The 22,040-nt window shown below is 40.2% G+C and overlaps 1 protein-coding gene across 3 annotated transcripts in view; it reads left to right on the forward strand.

The window, feature by feature from the left end:
* LOC144522305 (pleckstrin homology domain-containing family A member 5-like) overlaps positions 1–22,040 on the forward strand; it is a 41,293-nt gene that overhangs the window by 8,928 nt on the left and 10,325 nt on the right. For all 3 annotated transcript variants that reach the window (XM_078257268.1, XM_078257266.1, XM_078257267.1), the window contains exons 2-11: positions 2,110–2,230; positions 2,382–2,486; positions 5,021–5,093; positions 7,260–7,360; positions 8,725–8,840; positions 10,517–11,023; positions 13,112–13,592; positions 14,223–14,306; positions 21,151–21,213; positions 21,298–21,378. In XM_078257268.1, coding sequence (XP_078113394.1) covers positions 2,162–2,230; positions 2,382–2,486; positions 5,021–5,093; positions 7,260–7,360; positions 8,725–8,840; positions 10,517–11,023; positions 13,112–13,592; positions 14,223–14,306; positions 21,151–21,213; positions 21,298–21,378 — 1,680 coding nt within the window. In that variant the 5' untranslated portion in view covers positions 2,110–2,161. The remainder of the gene's footprint in view (positions 1–2,109; positions 2,231–2,381; positions 2,487–5,020; positions 5,094–7,259; positions 7,361–8,724; positions 8,841–10,516; positions 11,024–13,111; positions 13,593–14,222; positions 14,307–21,150; positions 21,214–21,297; positions 21,379–22,040) is intronic.

The raw sequence follows: 22,040 nt of genomic DNA on the forward strand, positions 1-22,040 counted from the left end.
TAGATTTGAAGCATTTGGTGGTCTCCATTGCGTGTGTGCATTGGATTTACTGTCAGTAGCTGAGAAATAAATACAGGAGAGGCCCTGATGAGGAATGCTTTGAAGAGTTAAAAGACCTAAAGAGTTGTCCTCTGAATACACATCAACGCTTTATTCACAGTATTTACAACTATTTTGTATTAGCACAGGATTTAACTTTTCAAGTTGTTGCTTTTTTTCAATCATTATCATTTTGTGTTTAATCATTGACAATAGTACCATTATATAGTTATTATATGTCCTTTTTGTGAGGATGCTTTTCATTTTATCGTCAGATTTTGATCATAGTAAAAACATTGTTTGTAAGATATTTTAAGTTGTACACGAGGACTGTAATTCAGCTTCATATCCTATTGTTTACTATCTGCCTGTAAACACAGGCCGGTCATACACTAAAGCAGCCAATTTGACACACTCCCTGCAGATTGATTATCAGCCCCAAACTAATTATCAATAAAACCCCAGCACACACACACTCACTGCAGCTCAGAGCCTGGAAATGGTCTCTTGACCAAATCAAATAGAGCAACATTTCTCTTACATCAAAGTCTCTTACGCTTTCTTCAACTCCTCCCAACCTTTTTGTTTTTTTGATGTCAGGTCGACACACCATTGATTGCGGTTCACTTAGGATTTCACTTGTCACTGGAAGTGCTGAAAATCCTTGAACCTCATTTTCTGGAGCGAGGTCATTAGATGGACTAGAAGGACAATCTCAGTGGCTACTCATCACTCTGCACAAGCAGCTATTTTAGAGTAGTGAGTGGAAAATTGTGCACACTTCAACTCGAGAGAGCATTAGTCAACCATTTGTCCACCTAATGACTTCCTCGATGTATCAACTCCATACAGAATCCCCTTATTTATTCAGTCACTTGTGAAATCTAGTAATAAAAAAATATTTTTCATGTATGAATTTCTCTCATTGAACTAGCAATCATAAGATCTCAAATACATATTGGTTAGATATTGCTGCTTCTTGTAGCTGAGCTTTACCTTGTAACAAACCATGTTAACTTTCTTCTAAATACAGGTAAAGCAGATTCAGTCTGTTATTGTCATCGTTTTGTCCTTAGTATCAGATCTGTCACTGTGCTGCACGGGAATGAACATCCTGTTTGTTGCCTGCTGTTGTGATCGAGCTGATGTTATCCCTTGTGATCCCTTTGCATGTTTGTGCACCTTGAGTATGACAGCATGGAGTCTGAATTGTTAAACTGTTTCTAAATTGACTCTGAGTTTCCTTTTTTGGAGTTTTTATAGTCTTCGTGTCTAACAGATGGATAGATTTAAAGATTGATTTAGGTGGTACAGATGGATGGAAAGTACATGTAGATGATGCATAAATGTATGGGTTATTGTTTATCAAATATAAAATGTCTAATTTATTCTGAATGGTACCATATAATCTGAAGTCTATGAACGCTGAACATTCACCAAATTGCCAGGTTAGATCGGGGAGTTGGCAGTTCAGGGTTGCCAGTTTCTGTCCTTTTTCAGTGACCTGAAACCAGTATATCTAAGACATTTTTTTTTTTTTTTTTCACTGCTGCAGTGTTTCTGCTCTACTCTGGTTTTCCTTTCTTGTTCCCTCTAGACCACAACGTTGTTCCCTTTCTAAAGAATGTAGGACTCCATGGGCCAGAGACAACTTATATCACAAGGTGTTCTATCCTATGGCAAATGTATTGAACTCAGTATGCTTTCAACTTTTGCTTTACATTTATTTTTGTCTTTTAGAGGCATCCTGACCTGATTCACAGCTGCAACTGCTGCATTTCAGTATGTCAGGCAGACTTTGCAGACCATTTAAGCTGTCCGTTTAAAGCCAACAACTGGGAATGTATCTGCAGTGACATGGTGGAGTAATTGGCTTGATTCATAGGCCCATGTTGAGATCTCATTATAACGGAGAGTTTGAACTTCAGAAGGATGGGGGAACAGACAATAAAGTTTGCTTCCTCCTATTCTCCTTTTTGTATCGATGTCAGTAGACATAAATCGGCAGTTTATATTTCTGACTGATGATCTGTCTATATGCTCTTGGCATGCTTTGTGTCTTTTGTTTAGATCTGCCTCCAAAGTTCCGGCGAATGAGAACAAGGAACGGCCACTAAGCACCATGAGTGAGGCCTCCAACTACACAGGCGGCTCGGACTACGCCGCAAACCCCAGTAGCCCAGCAGGAAGAGTGAGTGACACACACGAATAAAGGATAATCATGCATGTCGGTTAAGTTAGGAAAATAATGGAAAACCAGTCCAGAAGTCTAAAAGTCTAGACTTGTATTCTTTGTGGATTGAGCTTACTTTGCTATTTACTCATTCATATTCTATTTCTAGCCATCAAGACCTTCCAAAAAAATTCACAACTTTGGGAAGAGATCCAACTCCATCAGGAGGAATCCCAATGCCCCAGTAATCAAAAGAAACTGGCTTTACAAACAGGTGAGCAAGATTATAGGACTTCAAGTAAAACATTTAGTCCGATAAATCATATGTGAATATGAATTTAGTGCGGATCATCTTGTGAATGTAAACTTTATGCTGAAACAACTTTCCACCTTTTACAGATAGAACAATGTTAATATCTCCCTCTCCCTGTAAGATTTGCAGCAACAGTCTTTAGCACAAAGGAACGTTTTTGATTTCTTACAGGATCTGAGCATTTCTTTGTCCAGTGTCTCTGCTCAGCCAGTCATCCAGTGCGAGCAGTTTTTAAATACCAATCCCTCATCACAGCTCTTGGTTACTTACAGGAGGGTGAAAAGGGGGTGCTTGAGGCAGCTCTTTGCCAGACAGGACTCTCTCATGCTTCCTAAGTGGGAGACTCATTTAGTTTTGATTGCAGCCTCCCGGCACACACAACACATGATGGCTTCCTTTGGTAAAGCTGCCAGCTGCTATTTCTTTGGGGACTTCAATCATGGTGCTGTAGATCAAGCACAAGACTCACAAATCTGCTACCCTGAATAAAAGCTGGATTTGCACTTTTATTTCCCTGCCTTATTGAAACCTGGAAGCTATTGAAGTCCTTGGCTGAGGAAAAGCTGCAGCCCTTCAGTTGATCCACTGGGAGAACAAAATGCCACCGTGATTGATGTTACGGTGAATGCCTTGCATTTCTATTATTGCCTAAACTAAGCAAGATCTGACAGAACTTTTGATGAAGTTTATTCATTAACACATTGTAAAATGTGGTTAATACCTTAATTTAACAGACTGAAGGTGATGAATCAATGAAAAGCAAATGAAAGCAAGAGCTTTGAATCTTTTTGTTACATTTCTGATGTGCCTCCATTATAAACACACTGAGCAGCATCTGGTATTAGGACGTTTTGATACTAATGTGTTAAACATGCTGGTTCATGGAAATGAATTTCCATTTAAAGTAAACTGCAGCCCACATGCCGTTTGACCATAATGACCGAGTTGTTGAGGTCCCTCCCCCTACTTTTGTCTCCGGGTGAAATCCACGATTAAGGACTCTGCTCAAGTTTTCCAATAAAGCGAATAGGGGAGTTAATACCCTTTTCCCTCACTCTTCATCCTTTTCAAGCAGCAGCAGCCTGAAAACTCATTTGATCACAGCATTGCGATACCAAAGAACAACTTTAGCTAAGGAGGTTTATTTTTGTTGTCCATTAAACAACATGCGTCCTCCTAAAAGTGAAAGCTGTTTATTTGGTTGAAATTATAGACACAGTGGAGCACTCTCTTTATTATATTTATTCCATACCAGAAATCGAATGTTTTCCCTAATAAAGTACCCTTACTCCGTCTCAGGCCAATATTAGGTAACATTTGAGTGGCAGAAATTTTGCAACACAAAGTGGATGAGTTCCACACTGTTATTAAAGAATGTATGTACTTACAAAATACAAAAAGGAATCCAAGGAGGCTTTTTAGACCACAATGTGCAGAAATACATGCACAGAAAGACAAAACGGAAAAACAAAGTGATACCTGGTTTGTAGCTGACCTGTCAATCAGTTGGAAGCATAACAAAAGAAAGTTATCAACAGCTTATATAGCATACTTCAAAATACAAATGAAATGTAATTGATTGGCGTCTGTCCTTTGAACCCAGTATATAAGACTATAAATAGCATCTTTCTGTTCAGTCTTCTTGAACTTAAATAAACATCTTAAATATATTCAATAACAACTAATAGATTTGAAGGAACAGAACGCTGAGACAAAGACAAACTGAACTCTATTTCTTAAGTAGAAAGTTTTATTATTCAGATTTACAGACAAGTCTAATACAGACCTGCAAATACAAAGGGCATCTTTTTTTAAGACTTTCATGCTACACTCCTCCTAATTGGTTAAGATATTCCAGATTGGTCAGTAATCAAGACATGGAACTCACTGAGAGTCTGATTGGTTATGAATTAAAAAATGGGATCTCCTGCCATTACAATTTCATTCATGTGGAGGCACTATTACATAAAGAAACCTTGGAATAACACACACTAACTGTAGCTAACAGGTTTCCCGTGATTTCACCAAAGTCATTTCTTATCTTCTCTTAACTAATTGTATCTGAGGACCTGAGGGGACTACAGCAGTTACTTTTTCTTTGTCATTTCACACTCAAACCATTCCCACTAGATGGTGGAGTAAGGCCCCGATAAACAGAGCGCTTTTTAGCAGCGTGATCGGCTTTTAGTAATTGTTTTCTATGAGAGTGAAGGTTTTTGCTCACTGATTGCTGAGCAACTCACATTTTTGCCCGAATGCCTCGAGTTGAAAAAACTTAACTGAGAGCAGAAAACCACCCAACGTCATTTGCGTTTTTTTCCACTGTCCAAACGAATAAATTGAGAGGCAGTCATATGCGGTGGTTGCCTATCAACAATAAAAAATAAAACAAAGCTCCCCTTTTTTAAATTGTAGGCTTCAACACAAAAGTCAGTGCGGTGCACCTCTGTCTGATCGGGGTCTAACTGTTCTCTATTCCTCTGGTGTCTTTTCAGGACAGCACAGGGATGAAGCTGTGGAAAAAGAGGTGGTTTGTGCTATCTGACCTGTGCCTCTTCTACTACAGAGGTGAGTCCTGTCCTCTCAGCTACCAACATGTTTCATTAGTATTGCGCTGATTACAACAATAGTGGTTTTCGATTAGACTCTTGTGACCTTCAGAGCCAGAAGCCGCGCTCTTGGCGGTTGTTTATATATCTGGATCCAAGTCCCTGTGGTAAGCAGCCTCTCAGGACCAACTGGGGATACATACTAATTGAAATGGCTCTCCTGTCATCTGATTTGCCATTTGATGGAACATTTTTTCCCTAAGCAAAGCCAGGGCTTTAAATGAGGCTTGGATGCAGCCATAATGTTGATAAAGAAAGCATAGCAGGAAATTGGATTTCACACTAATGTTAAGTCATGAAACAAGTTTCCAGAGATTGTGCTGTTTTTATACAGTGGTTGCATACTTGCGTGATTTTTGGATTCAGTTGCATTAAACAAAATTTATCTTGCTAACATTTAAAGGTACCTTTCTAATTCCACATTAGAAGGACCACTTTTATATTATCGTGGTGATCATCCTTTTGAATATGTGTGGTATTACATGGTTCTGTAATTTAGTGAAGACAGACAACCCATACTTTCATAACTAAGTAATGAAAATTTCTATTTTGACTAAAGTGGAAACTTGAATATGTTTTTGTTTAATCTGCTATTTTATTTTAAATGGACTCTAGTACCTTAATCAAAGTCACAATCTTGGTCATGTTTTTTCATGATAGACTTATTGTGGGTTTAAAAAGAGTTAACAGTTTAAAAGTTTTCCATTAAGTTATTAAAATATGGCTGGCCTTAAAAACCTTCCTATTTGCTACTATTGCACAATAGGAAAACACTTGTAAGATGTGATATGATGTGTTAGATATGATCTTTTTTATAAGATGCTATTTACTGGACATGTCAGCCCCTCTCATGCAGTACTGATGTTCATATCAAATATTGACACAGCTGTGTCCAGAGAATGTTTAAGAGATTTCCTTTTGAAATAAATAACATGAATGTGAATCAATGAGGCCGTAAGATAATTGTAGACTAGGTATAATGTTGGACTGCAGCGACAGAGAAAATATAATTCTTGCCTGGCACGTCCACATGCCCAATGCCCCCTGCTCACTTGATCCACGGATACAGTCATCATTTCTGCTGATCAGGATGACATCTAGTCTGTGTTATTTCTGGTGTCTGCTAGCCCTGTCACCTTCTTTCCGCCCACTGACTGATAAAAGCCACAGACAGCAGCGGACCAAAAGGCTTTATCCAGACAGACATATTGAGAAATCCACCCATCAGCAGAGAGTGGGCAGAGAGGTCATGAACTGCGCTGCCCCTCAACTAAGCACAACTGCTATCTGCTGTAGTTGTTGGACTATTATTGTAAGCTCAGGATCCTCCACATTGTTAGCTTATGTTTTGCAGAGTCCTCTGTGCAGAGACTTGATGGATAAATAATTAAATGTGGGGCCAGTGGGCTGCAGGTACAACTGATGCTGGTGAATAGATCAATCCTTCAGACGTCAGTAATGGAGCCAGAGCGCTAACATAGCTCCAGGGCGAACAGCTCTACCTCTTAGCTACCAGAGGCCGACCAGAGTTCAGCTACCACTTTTTATTTCCCCAAATATTACTGTTCACGGTGAGGAATACGATATCCCAGTTACTACCAATATGTGTTAGGAGACTTTTGATTTTTTTTAAACACCCCAGTTAACACACACACACACACACACACACACACACACACACACCATGCAGACAAAGCAAATGCACATATGGGACTGCAGCAGTCACTTCCCTGATTTTATTTAGTTTTCCTGTTTTGGGTAAGCAGTGCATATTGCTCATAACAAATTAGGAGGGTAAGCAATTCTCTGCTTAAAACTCGGGACTCAGTCTAATCCCCCCTATGGAGAGTGCTCCATTGTCAATGTGGAGCTCTGTCTGCTAACTTAATGAGGATTAGAGTGGCCTAGCTGCATAGGACAATAAATCAATGCTCATCTTTTCCACTGATTGGACTCTGCTCATCTGACCAACACACTCCTCTTTTAGTATTTATCTCGCAATCCACTTGGTTTGTCTTGCCTTTTTACAAATTAGTGTTCCACATAAGAGTTTAGTTTAATATCATGGAAAACTTGAAGTTGACTGACAAAAATAGCCCCTAATGCTTTGTGTTTTTCTCTGCAGATGAAAAAGAGGAGGGGATACTTGGCAGCATCCTCCTACCAAGCTTTCGTGTTTCCATGCTCTCTGTGGATGATCACATTAACAGAAAATATGCCTTCAAGGTCAGTGCATGTTTTCATTTCTGTCAAACTTTGTTAGACTGCACATTTTATGGTTGAGTACATTTAGAGCAAAAGTAAAGCATAAGGAACCCAAAAGGTTGTGATCACTGGTGTTCAGTTTATAATAACATTTTTTTTTTTTTTTAGCTGTAGTGGTTTTATATTGGTACAGTGTTTTCTTAAGCACATACATCACGCCTAGGTTTACTGTGGTTTGAACATGTTTTGTCTTAACTTGAGAAATATTTTGCAATTGACTGACAGTGAAGTAATGCAAGTCATTGTTTAAAACTTAACTGCACACTGCTCATGCTAAGAAAGCAAAGAAAGCACTTGTGATATGTCTGTGCTGGCTACTGCCAGTGGTGTAGTACTAGAGACTTGCAATACTTTTAGTTGACTCTGAAACCCCAAGTTACAGGGCAACAGGCATATTGTATGGGATCTCAGTGGTCTGTATTTGACTGTGGGTCCTTCATAAACCCTAAGAGACAACAAAGTTGTCCTGCCAAGTACAGACAAACACAGACGCCCAGGAGTCTGCTCAAGGTCTCTCCAACCACACAGCCCACTCCTTTTCCAACTTAGACTCCGGCTAAAAGAGAGAGAGAGAGAGAGAGAGAGAGAGAGAGTTGAGGTAAAGAGAGAAACACAAGAGCGGGGTACGACCTCTTCGGTTTACAGGGATTCGCTCAGGAATGGGATGACTTTTAGACTGCATAATTTTCATTTTAAACTTTTCCTGTCTCTTGTTGTTGTGGCCAAATGGCCATGTCATTAAAAGTTCCTTATTTCTCAAGATTATTCTAAAGTAATTGGAGCAATGACAGTGCTTTTTTTGTTTTTCAGACATTAGTAAACCGAATATTGAGGTTGTTCACTAAACATTCTGTTTTTCTCTTTCTGTTTCTTGCTTTAACAACACAATGGTTTGTTCACTGCAAGGGAACAGAGCAACTACGGAACAATGTGTCTGCCATACAATGAATTGAATGGTAAGTCCTACAGTATTGTGGCAGATTTACGGCCCTAATCTAGTGGTATGCATGAAACTCAGGTGACTAATTGTTTGATGTACATATGTGGATGATACAGATGCCCACAGCCAGGAGTATTTCACACACCATCACATTTTTCAACACCATTTGCTAAAACATATGACATGCATTAAAGTCATTGTTGCCTCACAAAGTCTCAGCAGCTCTACACTCTTCTTATTTAGTGATAAACCTACATAAAAGCAACCGACCTTGATTCACCGAGGCAGGGTTAAAGTGCTAAAGATCCCAGTTGACTTGATGCTTTTTTCGTCTCTCTTTCAGGTACTTTCTCTGTGTCACTTTTCCTGTCCATTGTCAAAACAGGCGACGCATCCCAACATGCGGACATACTATTTTTGCTCTGACACAGCCAAAGAGATGGAGTCTTGGATGAAAGTAATGACAAATGCTGCACTTGTGCATTCAGAGCCAGTCAAAAGGTTTGTAAAAGGATCTCTATTATAGTCATTGTTACAAAGAGTGTATTTTATTTGAACTCGGGAGATGACACTGGGTTGTTGCTTTTGAATGGAGAAAAAAGACATTTGAAAATGGCATTTGAGGACAGTTCTTTAAACAAGTATGACTGACTTGGTTCCTTGGATTATTTCTCCATCCTGATTTCTTTTAGCATTTGTACTGTAAGCAAGTGCTTTTCGATCCCTCTGTTAAGCCTGTTAAGTTCTTAAGCAAGAGTTCACCACCCACTTTTGACATTTCTGGACTGTGGGTTTGTTGAAAAAGCTGTGACTGTCTTTAATGTTATGTAACTTTTTTTTTTTTTTACTGTAACTATTTTTACTGTAAGTATATTTATTTATTTAGTATATTTAAGTGTATTACAGAGTAACATACACACAAATGCCATGTGCATGTGGGCATACAGTCGCTGTGAATGCATGGTGCAGGTTGTTGTTGATGATGTTATGCGCAGCTGTGCTGCCTGATAAGGACCACTTACTCATCAGGATAGGTTTTTTTTTTTTCTCTCCTTCTTTTTTAACTGTGTTAAATGTCTGTCATTTGGCAGCCCGCCTGTCTAATGCCCTCCTTTTACATAGGTGAGCAAAGATGTAATGGTAGTGCTTTGTAATTACACAGAGCAGTAGTGCCTGAAATCCACTGAATAGAACAGTGTGATGCTGTTATAAGTCTATCTAGTTATATATATAATATCCATCTAGACTATGGGCTATCCTAATTTCATAGTATCTATTGGATTCTATGGACAGTATTACATTTTATCAGATCTTTCATATTTTAAGCTGCTGGGTAGTCTTAAAAAAGCGCAAGATACAGTATCCCAAATCCTTATCTGTTAATGACCTTTCCCTTTAAGTGTTTCTACAACCTCTTCAAAAGAAGTATAAGTAAATGCACACAGACCTTTCATAGGGCTAAATGTGAACTCTACTGAGCTGATGGAGCCACAGATGGCTGGAGAAGACATTACGTGACTAGTGGTGCTATTTAAAAGGATACAAGTGGAAACTGTGAAGGAATGCCTTTCCTACTGCCCTCCTATTGCTAACCCAGTGAGCCATGCTGCTAAGGGGAATTTGCTAAACTTTGAAGCTGTGACCTTGAGTCTGTTTAAGGCCAAGGAGTAGTGGTGTCAATTACCTCTGGAGATCTCCCTAAGGACCACAGAGCTGTATATAGGTCTTCTAGAGAGGAGGCAAAAGGGAGCTGCAAATGGATTACCGGAGTCTGAGCAGCACCTCTGTGACGTGCCCCAGAAGAGACAGTGTTTTATTGGAGATATCTGATTTCCTTTTACATGCCTGGCCGCCTCTGGCAGCTGGAAGAAACATTGTGCACCTCCACGCATTTTCTTTGCACTTTCTTTTTGTTTCAGAGCTACCCCCATTAGCAGAGTTCACAAAGGCAATGCATTAGGTCTACAGTATATTTTATCCATACTTGATACAATGTCTCAAACACCTTTCACTGGTGATCTATGACACAGATGAGTATCCCAGCTGCCCATTTAATCTAATGCACTTATCTTTCCGTCTCTGCGCAGGTAATCATATGTGTCTTGATTGCCTTTAGCTAACACAGGGTCTTGATGTTTCTCATTATTATTCTAAGGCCTCCTCTTTGTGTTTATCAGGTTGGACAGGCTAAAAGTGGAGCAGTGTGGACCACAAGAGATCAACCATTTGGCCAACCACAGGCCGCCACTCACACAGCCTGAAATCCAGAACAATGAACTCAACCGTGAGGTTGACCATGAACGCGATGCAGCAGTCACCTCCACCACAGCAGATGAAGAGAGGAAGCAGAGAGACGCTGAGCGCTATGGCTTCCAGAAGGATGGGGCGGAGCCTGAGCGCCCACTCACCAAGATCAACAGTATCAAACTGCAGCCAGCCCAGGCAGCAGCCATCAAGGCTAACATCACCTCACCGCAGACTCCGACAGAAATGGATGGGTCACACCGCAGCCCCCAGGTCAATGGATCTGGTGACCATTGTCCAGCTGATGGGACTGGAGTCCCTCCTCAGGGAAGTCCCACCCATGAGCCAGGCCGCACCCTGAGCAGGACCAGCTCTATGCAGCAACTAGAGCAGTGGGTCCGCACACAAAGAGGACGCAACCAGGATGATGACACCAGGAGGTTGGTTTGATTCTATGACCTATTGCAGGTTTTTAAAAAAACTAACCGTTTCTAATCATTTCATTGTGTGTTCTCAAAATAGTTGTGGTGCAAGAGGAGAAAATATGCCAGCACAAGTTGTTTTTAGGTTATTGCACAAGAGTCCAATCTTGTCTTGTACTTCGACAACAAAAAGTGGAACATGACTAAACTTGGTATAATCTAGAAATGCTGATTCAACCGCATCTTGAGAAAGGAGGGATTCTTCATAAGCATCTGAGTGTCCACTCATACAGTACATATACAGACTCTGATTAGTCACATTTCTCTCTCCTCACCATGATTTAAACACTTTGATATTACACCATTGAGTGTACTAGTAAGTAGAACTGGGGATAAACAATAGCCGAGCTGTTAGCCAGAGTTACTGCCTGCCACTGACCCTGCTGTGAGAGCCCCATTTTTAATTGGTTGAGATTAGACCTGCTCTCTCACTCTGTCTGCCTGCATGTCTGCCCGTCTGTCAGTGTGTCTGTCTCTCCATCTGTTTATCGTCGCCTGGCTTGTGCTCATGTTTAGTTTATTTAAAAGTTTAGTTAAAAATGGACGTGCAAAGCAAGTACGTCCATTGCAATGCATGAATTTAAAAAGATTATCATGGATTAAACCACAAGGTCCTTATTTCCGTAATGGCCCTCTGTGATAAGCATGTAAACTCCCTCTCTGTTCTCTCGCCATTCAACTCTTTCAACAGTCTCTGTCATTACACTTCTCTATGTACTTATAAGCATTTTTTTATGCTTCTGGCTTTTACAGACCAGTAAGTGTTCTGTCTTAGTCTTAATAGGAAGCTCTCTCAATGCCAGCTGCACTGACTTTGAACTCACTGTGGAAGTGGAGCTTTTCAAAGCTTTGTTTTCACTGGAAAGGTCTAAAGGTGCTGACACACCAACCAGATGGCCGACCGTCGGCAGAAAAGGCAGTCGGACTGATCAGTCGGGTCCCCGAGGTCCAAAAAGTGCCTCAGAACACACCAAAGAGACGCCGACTTGAGCATACGCTCTGCGCTTGCGCGAAATGTAATACGTCTCCATAGCAGCAGGCGGCGCTGCTCTGTATTGTTTCCATTAACAGTCTGATTGTTTCCCAGAAAATGAAAACCGGCAGCTGATTGGACGAACGCGTCACATGGTTCTTTTTTCTCCTGAAATTCACAGCCAGACTGTCATGGCGGCTTGTTCAGAATACAATCTCATATTGTCCTAAAATAGTTCACCAAAACTATTCTTTTTTTAAGCGAGAAATAAGCCATGCAGTTTCTGAATCTGTCTTCATTTCAGATTGACAAAGGTCAGTTTAAAAGATTTTCGTCAGATTTTGAGCGGCTCATCCTGTCTCCGACTGAACATGTCGGGTCGGCCCAAATGAAGGCCGACGGCTCCTCCAACGGACAACGGCACAGGACACAACGAACAGACTCGAGTCACCGACCTCGCCAGACAGTCCGGCGGCCGATTATCGGCTTGGTGTGTCTCCTCTATTACTTGTCCTGAGGGGGTTCTTGAAAGTGAATCGTCCATATAGAAGACTAGACTAGAGGTGTTTTGCAACTACGTTTTTAAAAGGGGAAATCAAAAACGTTCACTGATTTAATATTATATAACATGACGTTGCTTTGATGGGTAAGATAGCTAGCAAGTTATATGTTTTTGTTGTAAAAATCTCAAAAAAAGGTAGAGAAATAAATGTCTAATTGACTATAAACAACTTCTTCTCTACTTTGAACCTGCCATGTAGAGCTTATTATTCATTAAACAAATTCATATTTTAAGAAAATAAATAAATAAAATAATAATTCAAAGTAGTTGAAGAATTATTCAATTGTTGTATCTCCTTTAAGGGCTGATGGAAGTCCTAATGAAAATATATAGATATGAAAGCAGGTAGCTCACTACTTGTGAAATAAGTATCTCTGCTACTTATGTGTTGTTATTATTAATTAATTAATTAGTAAATGGCACTACTTAATTATTTGTCTCTTATGGAACACTAGTCGAAGAGTTTGTCTCTTCATAACGACTTATGTTGGTTTGTTTTTCTTCTATCCAGCATTACGTCATACCAGACACTGCCTCGAAACATGCCAAGCCATCGGGTACCCTATATGCCTCATTATGCTGACGGCTACTGCAGCATGCCCAGAAATAGCATGGCACAGCGGGACAGTATCTGCAGCATGTCGCCATCATTGTACGACCAGGCCCTGGGTCCCTCGCCGGTTGACAAGCGCCGCTCCATGCGCGACGACACCATGTGGCAGTTATTTGAGTGGCAGCAAAGACAGGCCTACACCAGGCCACCGGGGCTCTACAGCAATATGGCCAGTCCCAAAACCATGATCAATTTGTCAGACCATGCTGCACCAAGCCACTCCATCCCCCCCTCGCCCTCCCACGGCTCTCTGTCTATGTATGGTGGCTACTCTCCGATGAGATCCTACAACATGAACAGTGCTCGTTCAGAGGTATCCTCTCCCATTTACAGAGGAGACATGAGCATTGACAGACGGCACAGGCCACAACTCAACAAGGTCAGTTAAGGCACACATAAATCCTAAAGGGGTCGTTCACCCATGTAATAAAAACAATATATATCACTTGCTTTTAGTTCTACTTGTAGTTATGCAGATAGTTATGGTTTTATCTGCCCAGCTATTGAGATATCTATCCATGAGTTAAGTGGAGGTGAGTGGTCTGAAAGGTCATAAAAAACTTGTAAAACTATGTTTTACTATAAGAAATAGTCTTTCTAAAAAGTATTAACAGTGTATACTTTCAATTATACAGAATAACAGGGACACTGTTTCTGGGGAAAAAAAAGTTTACAAGCTTTTAGAGTGTGCTAAATTTGTTAGACATACTGTTCCCAAAGGTCAAGAATGAATCCAAGTTTCAGTCCATCAAGTCATTTTCAATATTTTGAGCAGCACAAAGAAAATTTGATTCATCTTTCTTTGTCCATTTGTGGTGAAAGGAATCTATGATGGATCTTCTGATACTTATAATAAAATAAAATATTTAGATGGCTAAATGCTACTAGGGGCATGTACAAAATGTTTTTTTTTGTATTTGGTTGAACCGTCCAACTGTGAATGATTATTAAAGCAATCCATAGTGTAAAATGACAAGATGTTTTGTTTTTAATTTACTATGTCTTGCAGTATGCCTACCCACCTGATAGGAGGTCTATGCCTGCAGGGATCCCAGTCCAGACTATCACTGCCCAATCTCTCCAAGGCAAAACAGTAAGTCATCATCCATGTTGTCCCTTTCTGTGTCCATCAATATCTTTTTAACTGAATTTCTCTAATACACCACCCAGTAATTTCACGCTTGAATAAGTGTGTAGAGCACAGGCTATTTTTTATAACTCCACCTACCCCCCCCTTTCTCCCTCTCCCTCTGTCCTTCATTCCCTTCCAAGAAGACATTTTGACAGAATCTTTAGAGACAGATGTAGGCAGAACTCAGATGTATGTTCCAAGTGGTAGGATTTGGAGTATGCTCACTTCAGGAGCTCCTTTATCCAGTGGATACTTTAAAAACCCTGTCACTCACAACTCTCAAAGCCAGATCAGGAATGTATGTCAAAGCCGCACACAGTGCTGTGTCCTCATAGAGCTGCTAAAAAGTGAGCTGGATTCTGTAATAAATGCTAAACTCTTCTTCTGTCTTGAGTGGACGTGTCAAATTTGCATGCTGCTGACAGTGATTGCACCTTGGATAATGTCACGGTCCTGAGCTGCATGAACAACTCAATACCTAGATATAGCAACTGTTCACCTATGGGAGCCTGATACCTCTAAATCTCCTGTCCTGGTGTGTTCTCTCCTTTCCTCTTCCACTCCCCCTGCGGTGTGTCCCTGTTTTATTGTGGCTGTATTTCCCTCCCTTCCTCCCTCCCTCCCCTGCAGCCTGAGGAACTGACTCTGCTGCTGATTAAGCTGCGGCGGCAGCAGGCAGAGCTAAACAGTATCCGGGAGCACACTGTAGCACAGCTTATGCAACTTAAAATGGATGGCGACAACCCAAAGGTCAGGCCCCCAGAGATGCTGCTTGTGTGTTAGCGTGTGGTGTGTATGCCATCTTTAACCACTTCCATTATCCATCTCGATCCAGAGGATTGTTTTTGGTCTTCACACATGGCTGATTTGAGGAGAGGAGGTGCTGCAGTAGACGTTCTCTCCATGAAGGACTTCGCTTTGGCTTGAAGTTGTCTCTTCATCATATTTAGAGATCAGCTAACAACAGCAACTTTTCCCAAAATGTGTGAAATATCTGGAAACAAAAATAATCTTATTTTACAACCAGCATCCAACTTTATATATTTCATCAGATCATTACATTTGATCCATTTCAAATTGGTTGGCCGTTGATTGAGTCATTTCACTTCCCTAAATGTTCCAGACAGATGTTAGCCAGAAATTAAACTTAAAGCCACTGGTGAGCTTAAAGAGTGACCGGCTAAAAAGGTTAAGGCCACTGGCATATGTAAACGTTAACTCAGGATGTTTTCATTTAACGTCTCTAATGCCAGGCCTAATGTGGAGAATGGTTGAGTATGAAGGATTTAGGTTTATAATCTCTCTTGTCTTCTTATATCAGTGTAGGTGCAGATCTTTCAAGGGAGTTTAGTATCAAGCTATTCGCACCCAGTTTAAGTGATGTAATTGAAGTATTATTTCAAGCTCTTTGTGTTTTGCCGGCATTTGGTCAAGTCTGTACATGGCCATTTGGTCATTATGGAGCTCTAGTTTTTCATTTCCCATAGTACACTCAGTCCGTTACTTTATATAGTACTCCTGCTGCCCGACCTTATTTCTTCACCTTGACTTGTCTTGCCTTCCTTTCTGTCCGGTTATCTGTGGGTACACTGTACATAACATACTGTTTGTGAGAGAGAGAGAGAGAGAGAGAGAGAGAGAGAGAGAATCACAGAAAGACTATGACGTCCTTTTCTTTTGTCTCTCTCTCTCCTGTTGCCTTTTATTTCCTTTCCTTTTTGCTGCTGACGTTAGAACGACATTCTCTCCCATCACCTCCAAAGGAACCTCATGTATTTGGACAATCAGGTGGGGTAATGCATGACTGCATGGCCCTGTCTCCTCCTGGCATCAACTGAACTCATTTAATGCTTTGCTCTTATTATATTAATCAGTACTGTTTGCCGACAAATCCTTTTGATTTCCTGTTTGACGCTTAGCTAACTTATCATTAGTTTATTTAGTGTTCATTTTTATAGTTTCAACTACAGAGCATGGACCAATGTCACATACCACAGCATTTACGTATAGCCTAAGCTAGTTAGCAACACCCGTCCCTAGATGGGCCTATTCATTCATTAGTCTGAATACCTATGTACCCTAAACCCACTGTCAGCTATACTGCCGTGCAAAGCGAAAAGATCGTAACTCAGTTTTGGTCGAAAATTAGTTATTGTCATTTTTGGAACATTAAAGATCTGCTTTATCATGTGTATCTTGAGTCAATTTTATTGTTTTGGGGAGAAAATTGTGTGTTGTCTTTGCCGTAACTTCAAAAGCCGTAGAGAAGCCAAGGCAGAATACCGTAACATCAGTTAGGTAAATGCGATGCCCACGCTGCACGCACGCACGCACGCACGCACACACACACACACACACACACACACACACGCACACAGCAGAGGACGACACATCAGCACATGTACCTGACTGGGAAAGATACCACTACGCTCGTTACTGTAAGTAGGCTACAATAAAACCTAAAAGTAAATACGTATTAATACCCACTCACCTGTCTACAGGCATACACATGTAGGAAGCGATATATTTCAATCTCTGTCTGGGCGCAGTACACTCTCGTCCACCGCGCTGTTTACACAAACACAGCTCTACTCTACTCTAAATAGCGAATTTTGACAAGCAAAAAGCTGTCGGTTTGTAGTCTAACTTCTTGTTAACTTAACTGCTGGCTAAACTAACCATCCTCTCTGCAGAGCATCTATGGATGTATTATAAGACCAAAACAAACCAACGTGACTACTTAATATGCACGTGAATGACGGCAATTATGTTCACGTCTTCATTCTTGCAATGAGTCTAAATTAGTGCCTCATATCCAAACAGAAGAACATGCTTTATATGCATTAAAACATCAAAACACTCTCATGCTTAATTCTGACGTCTGTCGGAGAGTGTGTGTGAATCAATCATGTGACTGCCTGTGTGGTACTAGTATGAGTATGAAATACAGAAAAAAATTATTGATACATCATTTTCATATGATGTTGATAAATGTGAAGCCATTTTTATCATAGTGAGTCCAATAGGGTTAATATTGCTTACATTTTAAGTAAAAGTTATCATTGTTATCATGACATTGTGCTATAAAATAGAAGTTAAGGTCTTTTGCCTTGGTATGACCGATTGTCATTTTGTGGGCAATGCTTAGGCATCCTAAAAAGGGTCAAAGGTCAAATTTGAGTTCAACATTTTTTTGTCGATAGATTAATACAGGTATACACTACAAAATGTGAAAATTACAATATTATACCTATAACTCAATTGTCAGGACATTAAGATAACTTTAAAGTCATTTTTCTCAGTTTCACACTCTGGCGAGTTAAGGTCTTTTGCCTTTGTAGGGCAGTATACTAACTGAATATCTGGATATCACTCTATTCTGTATAGTTTGAAGATGTGGACAAGATTTATGTCTTACATATACAATTCATTTAGTGAGGTGTCTATCATGTCATTATTGTATTGCTCTGAAGTGCTTTGAGAGTTTGAGTAATTACAAAAGTGCAATATATTATAAGCAGAGGCACAATGGCACATTTCTGATAATAAATATAGAGAAGATAATTTATATGAGCTAGCCACAGATTTGTGTAGCCATTAAGAATTATGTAATGTTGCTCTTCACTCTAAAAGTTAAGTGATGAGTCTTCAAATTTCTTCTACAATGGTGCTTGTTATTTTTGTATTATTATAATCCATCAAAGTTTAACAGGAGCTTTCAGTGGCAGAGCTTTGCACTACAATGGCTTCCCGGTCCTTTTTGTAAGTGTATCGTTGCTGTATCCATCCCTGTTTGAGTCTGCTTCATGAGAGAGAGCAAGCGAGGTGTAACAATATTGTCGGTGTTGTCTCTGAAGTGAAGCACTGCTATGAACTGACCCTTGCTATATTGCTCCTCTCCACACTGACTAGATGAAGGAAAATGACCCTTTAATCATCATGACTCACACTTTGATTGAGAACTCTGCCCCAAGGCCTCAACTTTACCAGCAAGTAAGGCCAGCCAAAGGCTTTGCTCCGCCTCGTCCTCACCAGTCGCTGTTGTTATTTTGTTTTGCAATGCTCTTCCTCTGGTGTCCAAGTCCTCATGGCATCTTGAGACTAGTCTCCCTGTATCGTTTGTATTGCCAGCACCTCCTCATCCATTGCTTTTGACTGTTCTCTTATTATGAGAAGTCATGCCAATGTGGGCATGACTTGTAAAAGAGTAGTATGATGTGTTTGCTTCACTGTTCAGTTAAATCCCTTCCTCACTCTCTTTGTGAAGTTTGTGTGGGGGGGCTGGATATAGTTTACTCTAGAAGTTGCTATGTGTTTAAAAAAAAACACTCCGCTAACTGTGGGACTGTCCTAAATCAAAAGCTAAAGCTGTGCTTGCACCCAGATCATTTAGGCAACAAAACCTCTAGCCTTTACTCATCTTGTTTTGTCTCGTGCCTTAATCAGTGTGTTATTTTGTATTAACCCTTTTCAGAATGTTTTCCCTTAATTAGATGAGATGTCTGGATCTGGCAGGGGGACTCTAATTAGTGTGACTTAATTATGTGTTGTCAGACATTACCAAATACTATATCTTACTGTGAAAAATGAATTATAGGGGATTGTTTTATGACGTAATTTAAGTAATGCAAAATAAAGTAAATGCATTTTCACTTTTAGCAGGACACAATTATGTTTCACTATCCTAAAACAAATATCCACACCAAAGTAATACTCTGTTTACAGTTCATTTGGAGTCAACCAGTGATGCCTTATTTACTTGATGTTAGGATTTAGTGATCTAAGACACAGCATCAGCTGCGGAATAGATTTTATACCTAATATAGTCAGTGGGTGATGATGAAGATGAAGACAGATATTTTCTAGGTAAACTCTTTTCCTTTTTCACTGTCTGCATTACTTCCCTCTTACCCTCTCTTGTTATTCTGCTGGTGGAGAGCATACAGAGAGCTGGCTTGTGTGTGACAGTGTCCATGATATCACTTGGCCACTTTTGTAATTGCCTCTTGAGGTGTAAAAGTGCCGCCGAGGACTGCCCCAACCACCCCCCACCCATTCATTGGCATACCAGCCTGCCAACAGCTGCATTCCCACCTGTTCAGCTGCCAGAGGTCTCCCTCCTCCTCCTCCTCTTCCTCCTCCCCTTGTCACTTGTAATCCACACCACACAGCATCCCAGTGAAGTCCCCCGTGCTGTGGGAGAGTCTGCATGTTCTGTGTGGAATGCCATGTGGTTCTCAGGTCCCACCTGCTTTAACTGTACTGTGTGGTTCAGCTGAGGAAAAAGGTGTTAAATATGCGTGAAAGAGTGCAGGTGTGAGTGTGGAACATTGATATACAGTAGAGTCTAAAACATATTTGACTAGTGAGTCATTTTTTGTTATTTTGGCTCTGTAGACCAGCGCATTGGATTTGAAATTAAATATTGAAGTCTATGAAGTTAAAGTGCCGTCTCTTAGCTTTAAGTTTTTTTTAAACTGCAAGGTAATGAACCTAAACACACTGTATGACTAAGGCAGCCAATGTTTTTAGGTCCCAACAGATATGTGATATGATCACATGTTTCATTTGCTGGAGTATAGACCAGACTTAAAGCAAAAAGCCCTAAAACAAACAAGAAGGGAAGATGGCTGCAGTTCAGGCCTGGCGGAGCGTCTGAGGGAAGATGATGTCTGTAGCTTGTAGGTTGTAGACTAGCCAGTCATTGACTGCAAAGGGTTTCAAACCAAATATTAAGTATAATTTAGTATGGTTAGCCTACTTAATTCAATTAATCTGGGTTCCCCTAATTTAGGGGGGCCCAATAAAGATGTATATGAAAGCTGAAAGTTGGCACTTTGACCTTGACGTAGTGATTCTCTCATTTCATATCCAATCTGAGCACAAACACAAAACAGCACAAAGATATGTAACTGTCCTTGTTATGGTTTATGGACTGTACATGTATTTTTTTAAGATTTAGAAGAGTGGATGAATGATGAAACATTGTGTTGAATGGATTTTCTGGAAACATGGGATCCAATGCAGTTGATATAATTTCGATTTGAGCACTGTGACTTTTTTCTTCTTTAAAATAAGTAGATGGTGAGTAGATGTAATAAAACTGGAGAGAAGGACATGTTTAGCTGTCTTTACTTGCTTTTGTAACTACATCAATTTAGATGTAATGGATATAATAAACATAGGTGTTCTAATAGTATAAACTATTGTAGAAGTAACTGCTTTTGTCTGTATTTTAGCCTGGATTTAAGTAACTAAATGGCAGTTTACATGTAATTGTCCTGAGCATTACTACTGTACGGTAAAAAGTCCTAAGAATATCTGCGGTTATGTCATTGTTCAGGAATATCTTAAAGTAATGCTGCACTTAACACAACACACACTCAGTGCACCACAGACGGGCAGAGTCCTTGGACCATCTAGCTGCAGAGAAAGTGCTGGAGAAAACGCAGTTGGTGGACGCAGCTTATGCGCTGACTCTAGAGTTGAGTAAGCAAGATTGTTTTAAATGCGTATCCCTTGAATTTCCAATAAAACCACTGTGTTGTGCTGATGGATACAAACAAATGTGGGTGATGAAACACGAGGCACCAGAATCATCAGAGAAGAGACTGTGTTTAGACTGGCTGCTCTCCCACTGTTTGGTTTGCTAACTTAGATTAGTCTGATTCAGGGAAATAGGAGTCAAGGACAAATCCCACGGCTCAGTGAGAGAGCCTTTTCGTGACACTGCATTAGATCTCCAGATTCTAATGTGTATGTACATATTTGGTGTCTCTGTCTAATGTTCTGTCTGTCTTCACAGTTGAGTCCAGAAGACTACAGGGAGCGCGCCTATACATGTATGCCAGAAGAAGTGGACATTGATGTAAGTTCGGTGTTGCGCTCTCCCACATGATGGTCCATTTAACTATACATGATGGGTCACAACTTTTTATTGTTTTCTCTTCAGACCAAACTTAGCAGGTTGTGTGAGCAGGATAAAGCGGTGAGGACACAGGAGGACAAACTTCAGCAGCTGTACAGAGAGAAGGTGACTAAACACTGCACATCTGTCATCATTACATTCTCACAAAACACTGGTTGCTTACAAGAGTGTGGTGCCAAATGGGGAAAAACTAAAAAGAATACATAGTATATATTTAAGTTTAAATACTAAGAATAGCTTATGTTAAAACATTTTGCACAACACTGAGAAAGAGAGAGAAAAATAGTCTTGTTTATCTGTTATAATGCGTAACTATGGCCTAGCTACTTGCTAACTGTTAACTACTGGATTGCAAGGCTTTCATAGCCATGTCATATTTAGCATATCTGACTGTCCACTGTCAGCAGACTGTGGTTGCTGTGCAGTGTTTGAAGTACACTGCAAGAACAGTGTTTATTCACCATATCTAACTCAACATTGGAGTCACTGAAATCACAAAAGTGTGACATTTAGCATAATCTGTAGTCCATTTGAAGTTACCTCCATGCCCATTAAAACAACAAAATAAACCATAACATATTCAAATTAAGTTCAGAAATAAATGGCTTATTAATTGTTTTTGTCATGTTTGACAGGCAATAAATCCACAGTCTAGCTTATGGATTAATGAATGACGTAAATGCTCAACTAAGGGTACTAAACAGCTGGTTCAAGGTCCTCCAGTTTATTTTTTTGGTATTCTATAGACGAAACAATCACTTGATTAA

This window comes from Sander vitreus, chromosome 8 (genome assembly GCF_031162955.1).
Source record: "Sander vitreus isolate 19-12246 chromosome 8, sanVit1, whole genome shotgun sequence".
In the NCBI taxonomy this organism is placed as follows: Eukaryota; Metazoa; Chordata; class Actinopteri; order Perciformes; family Percidae; genus Sander; species Sander vitreus.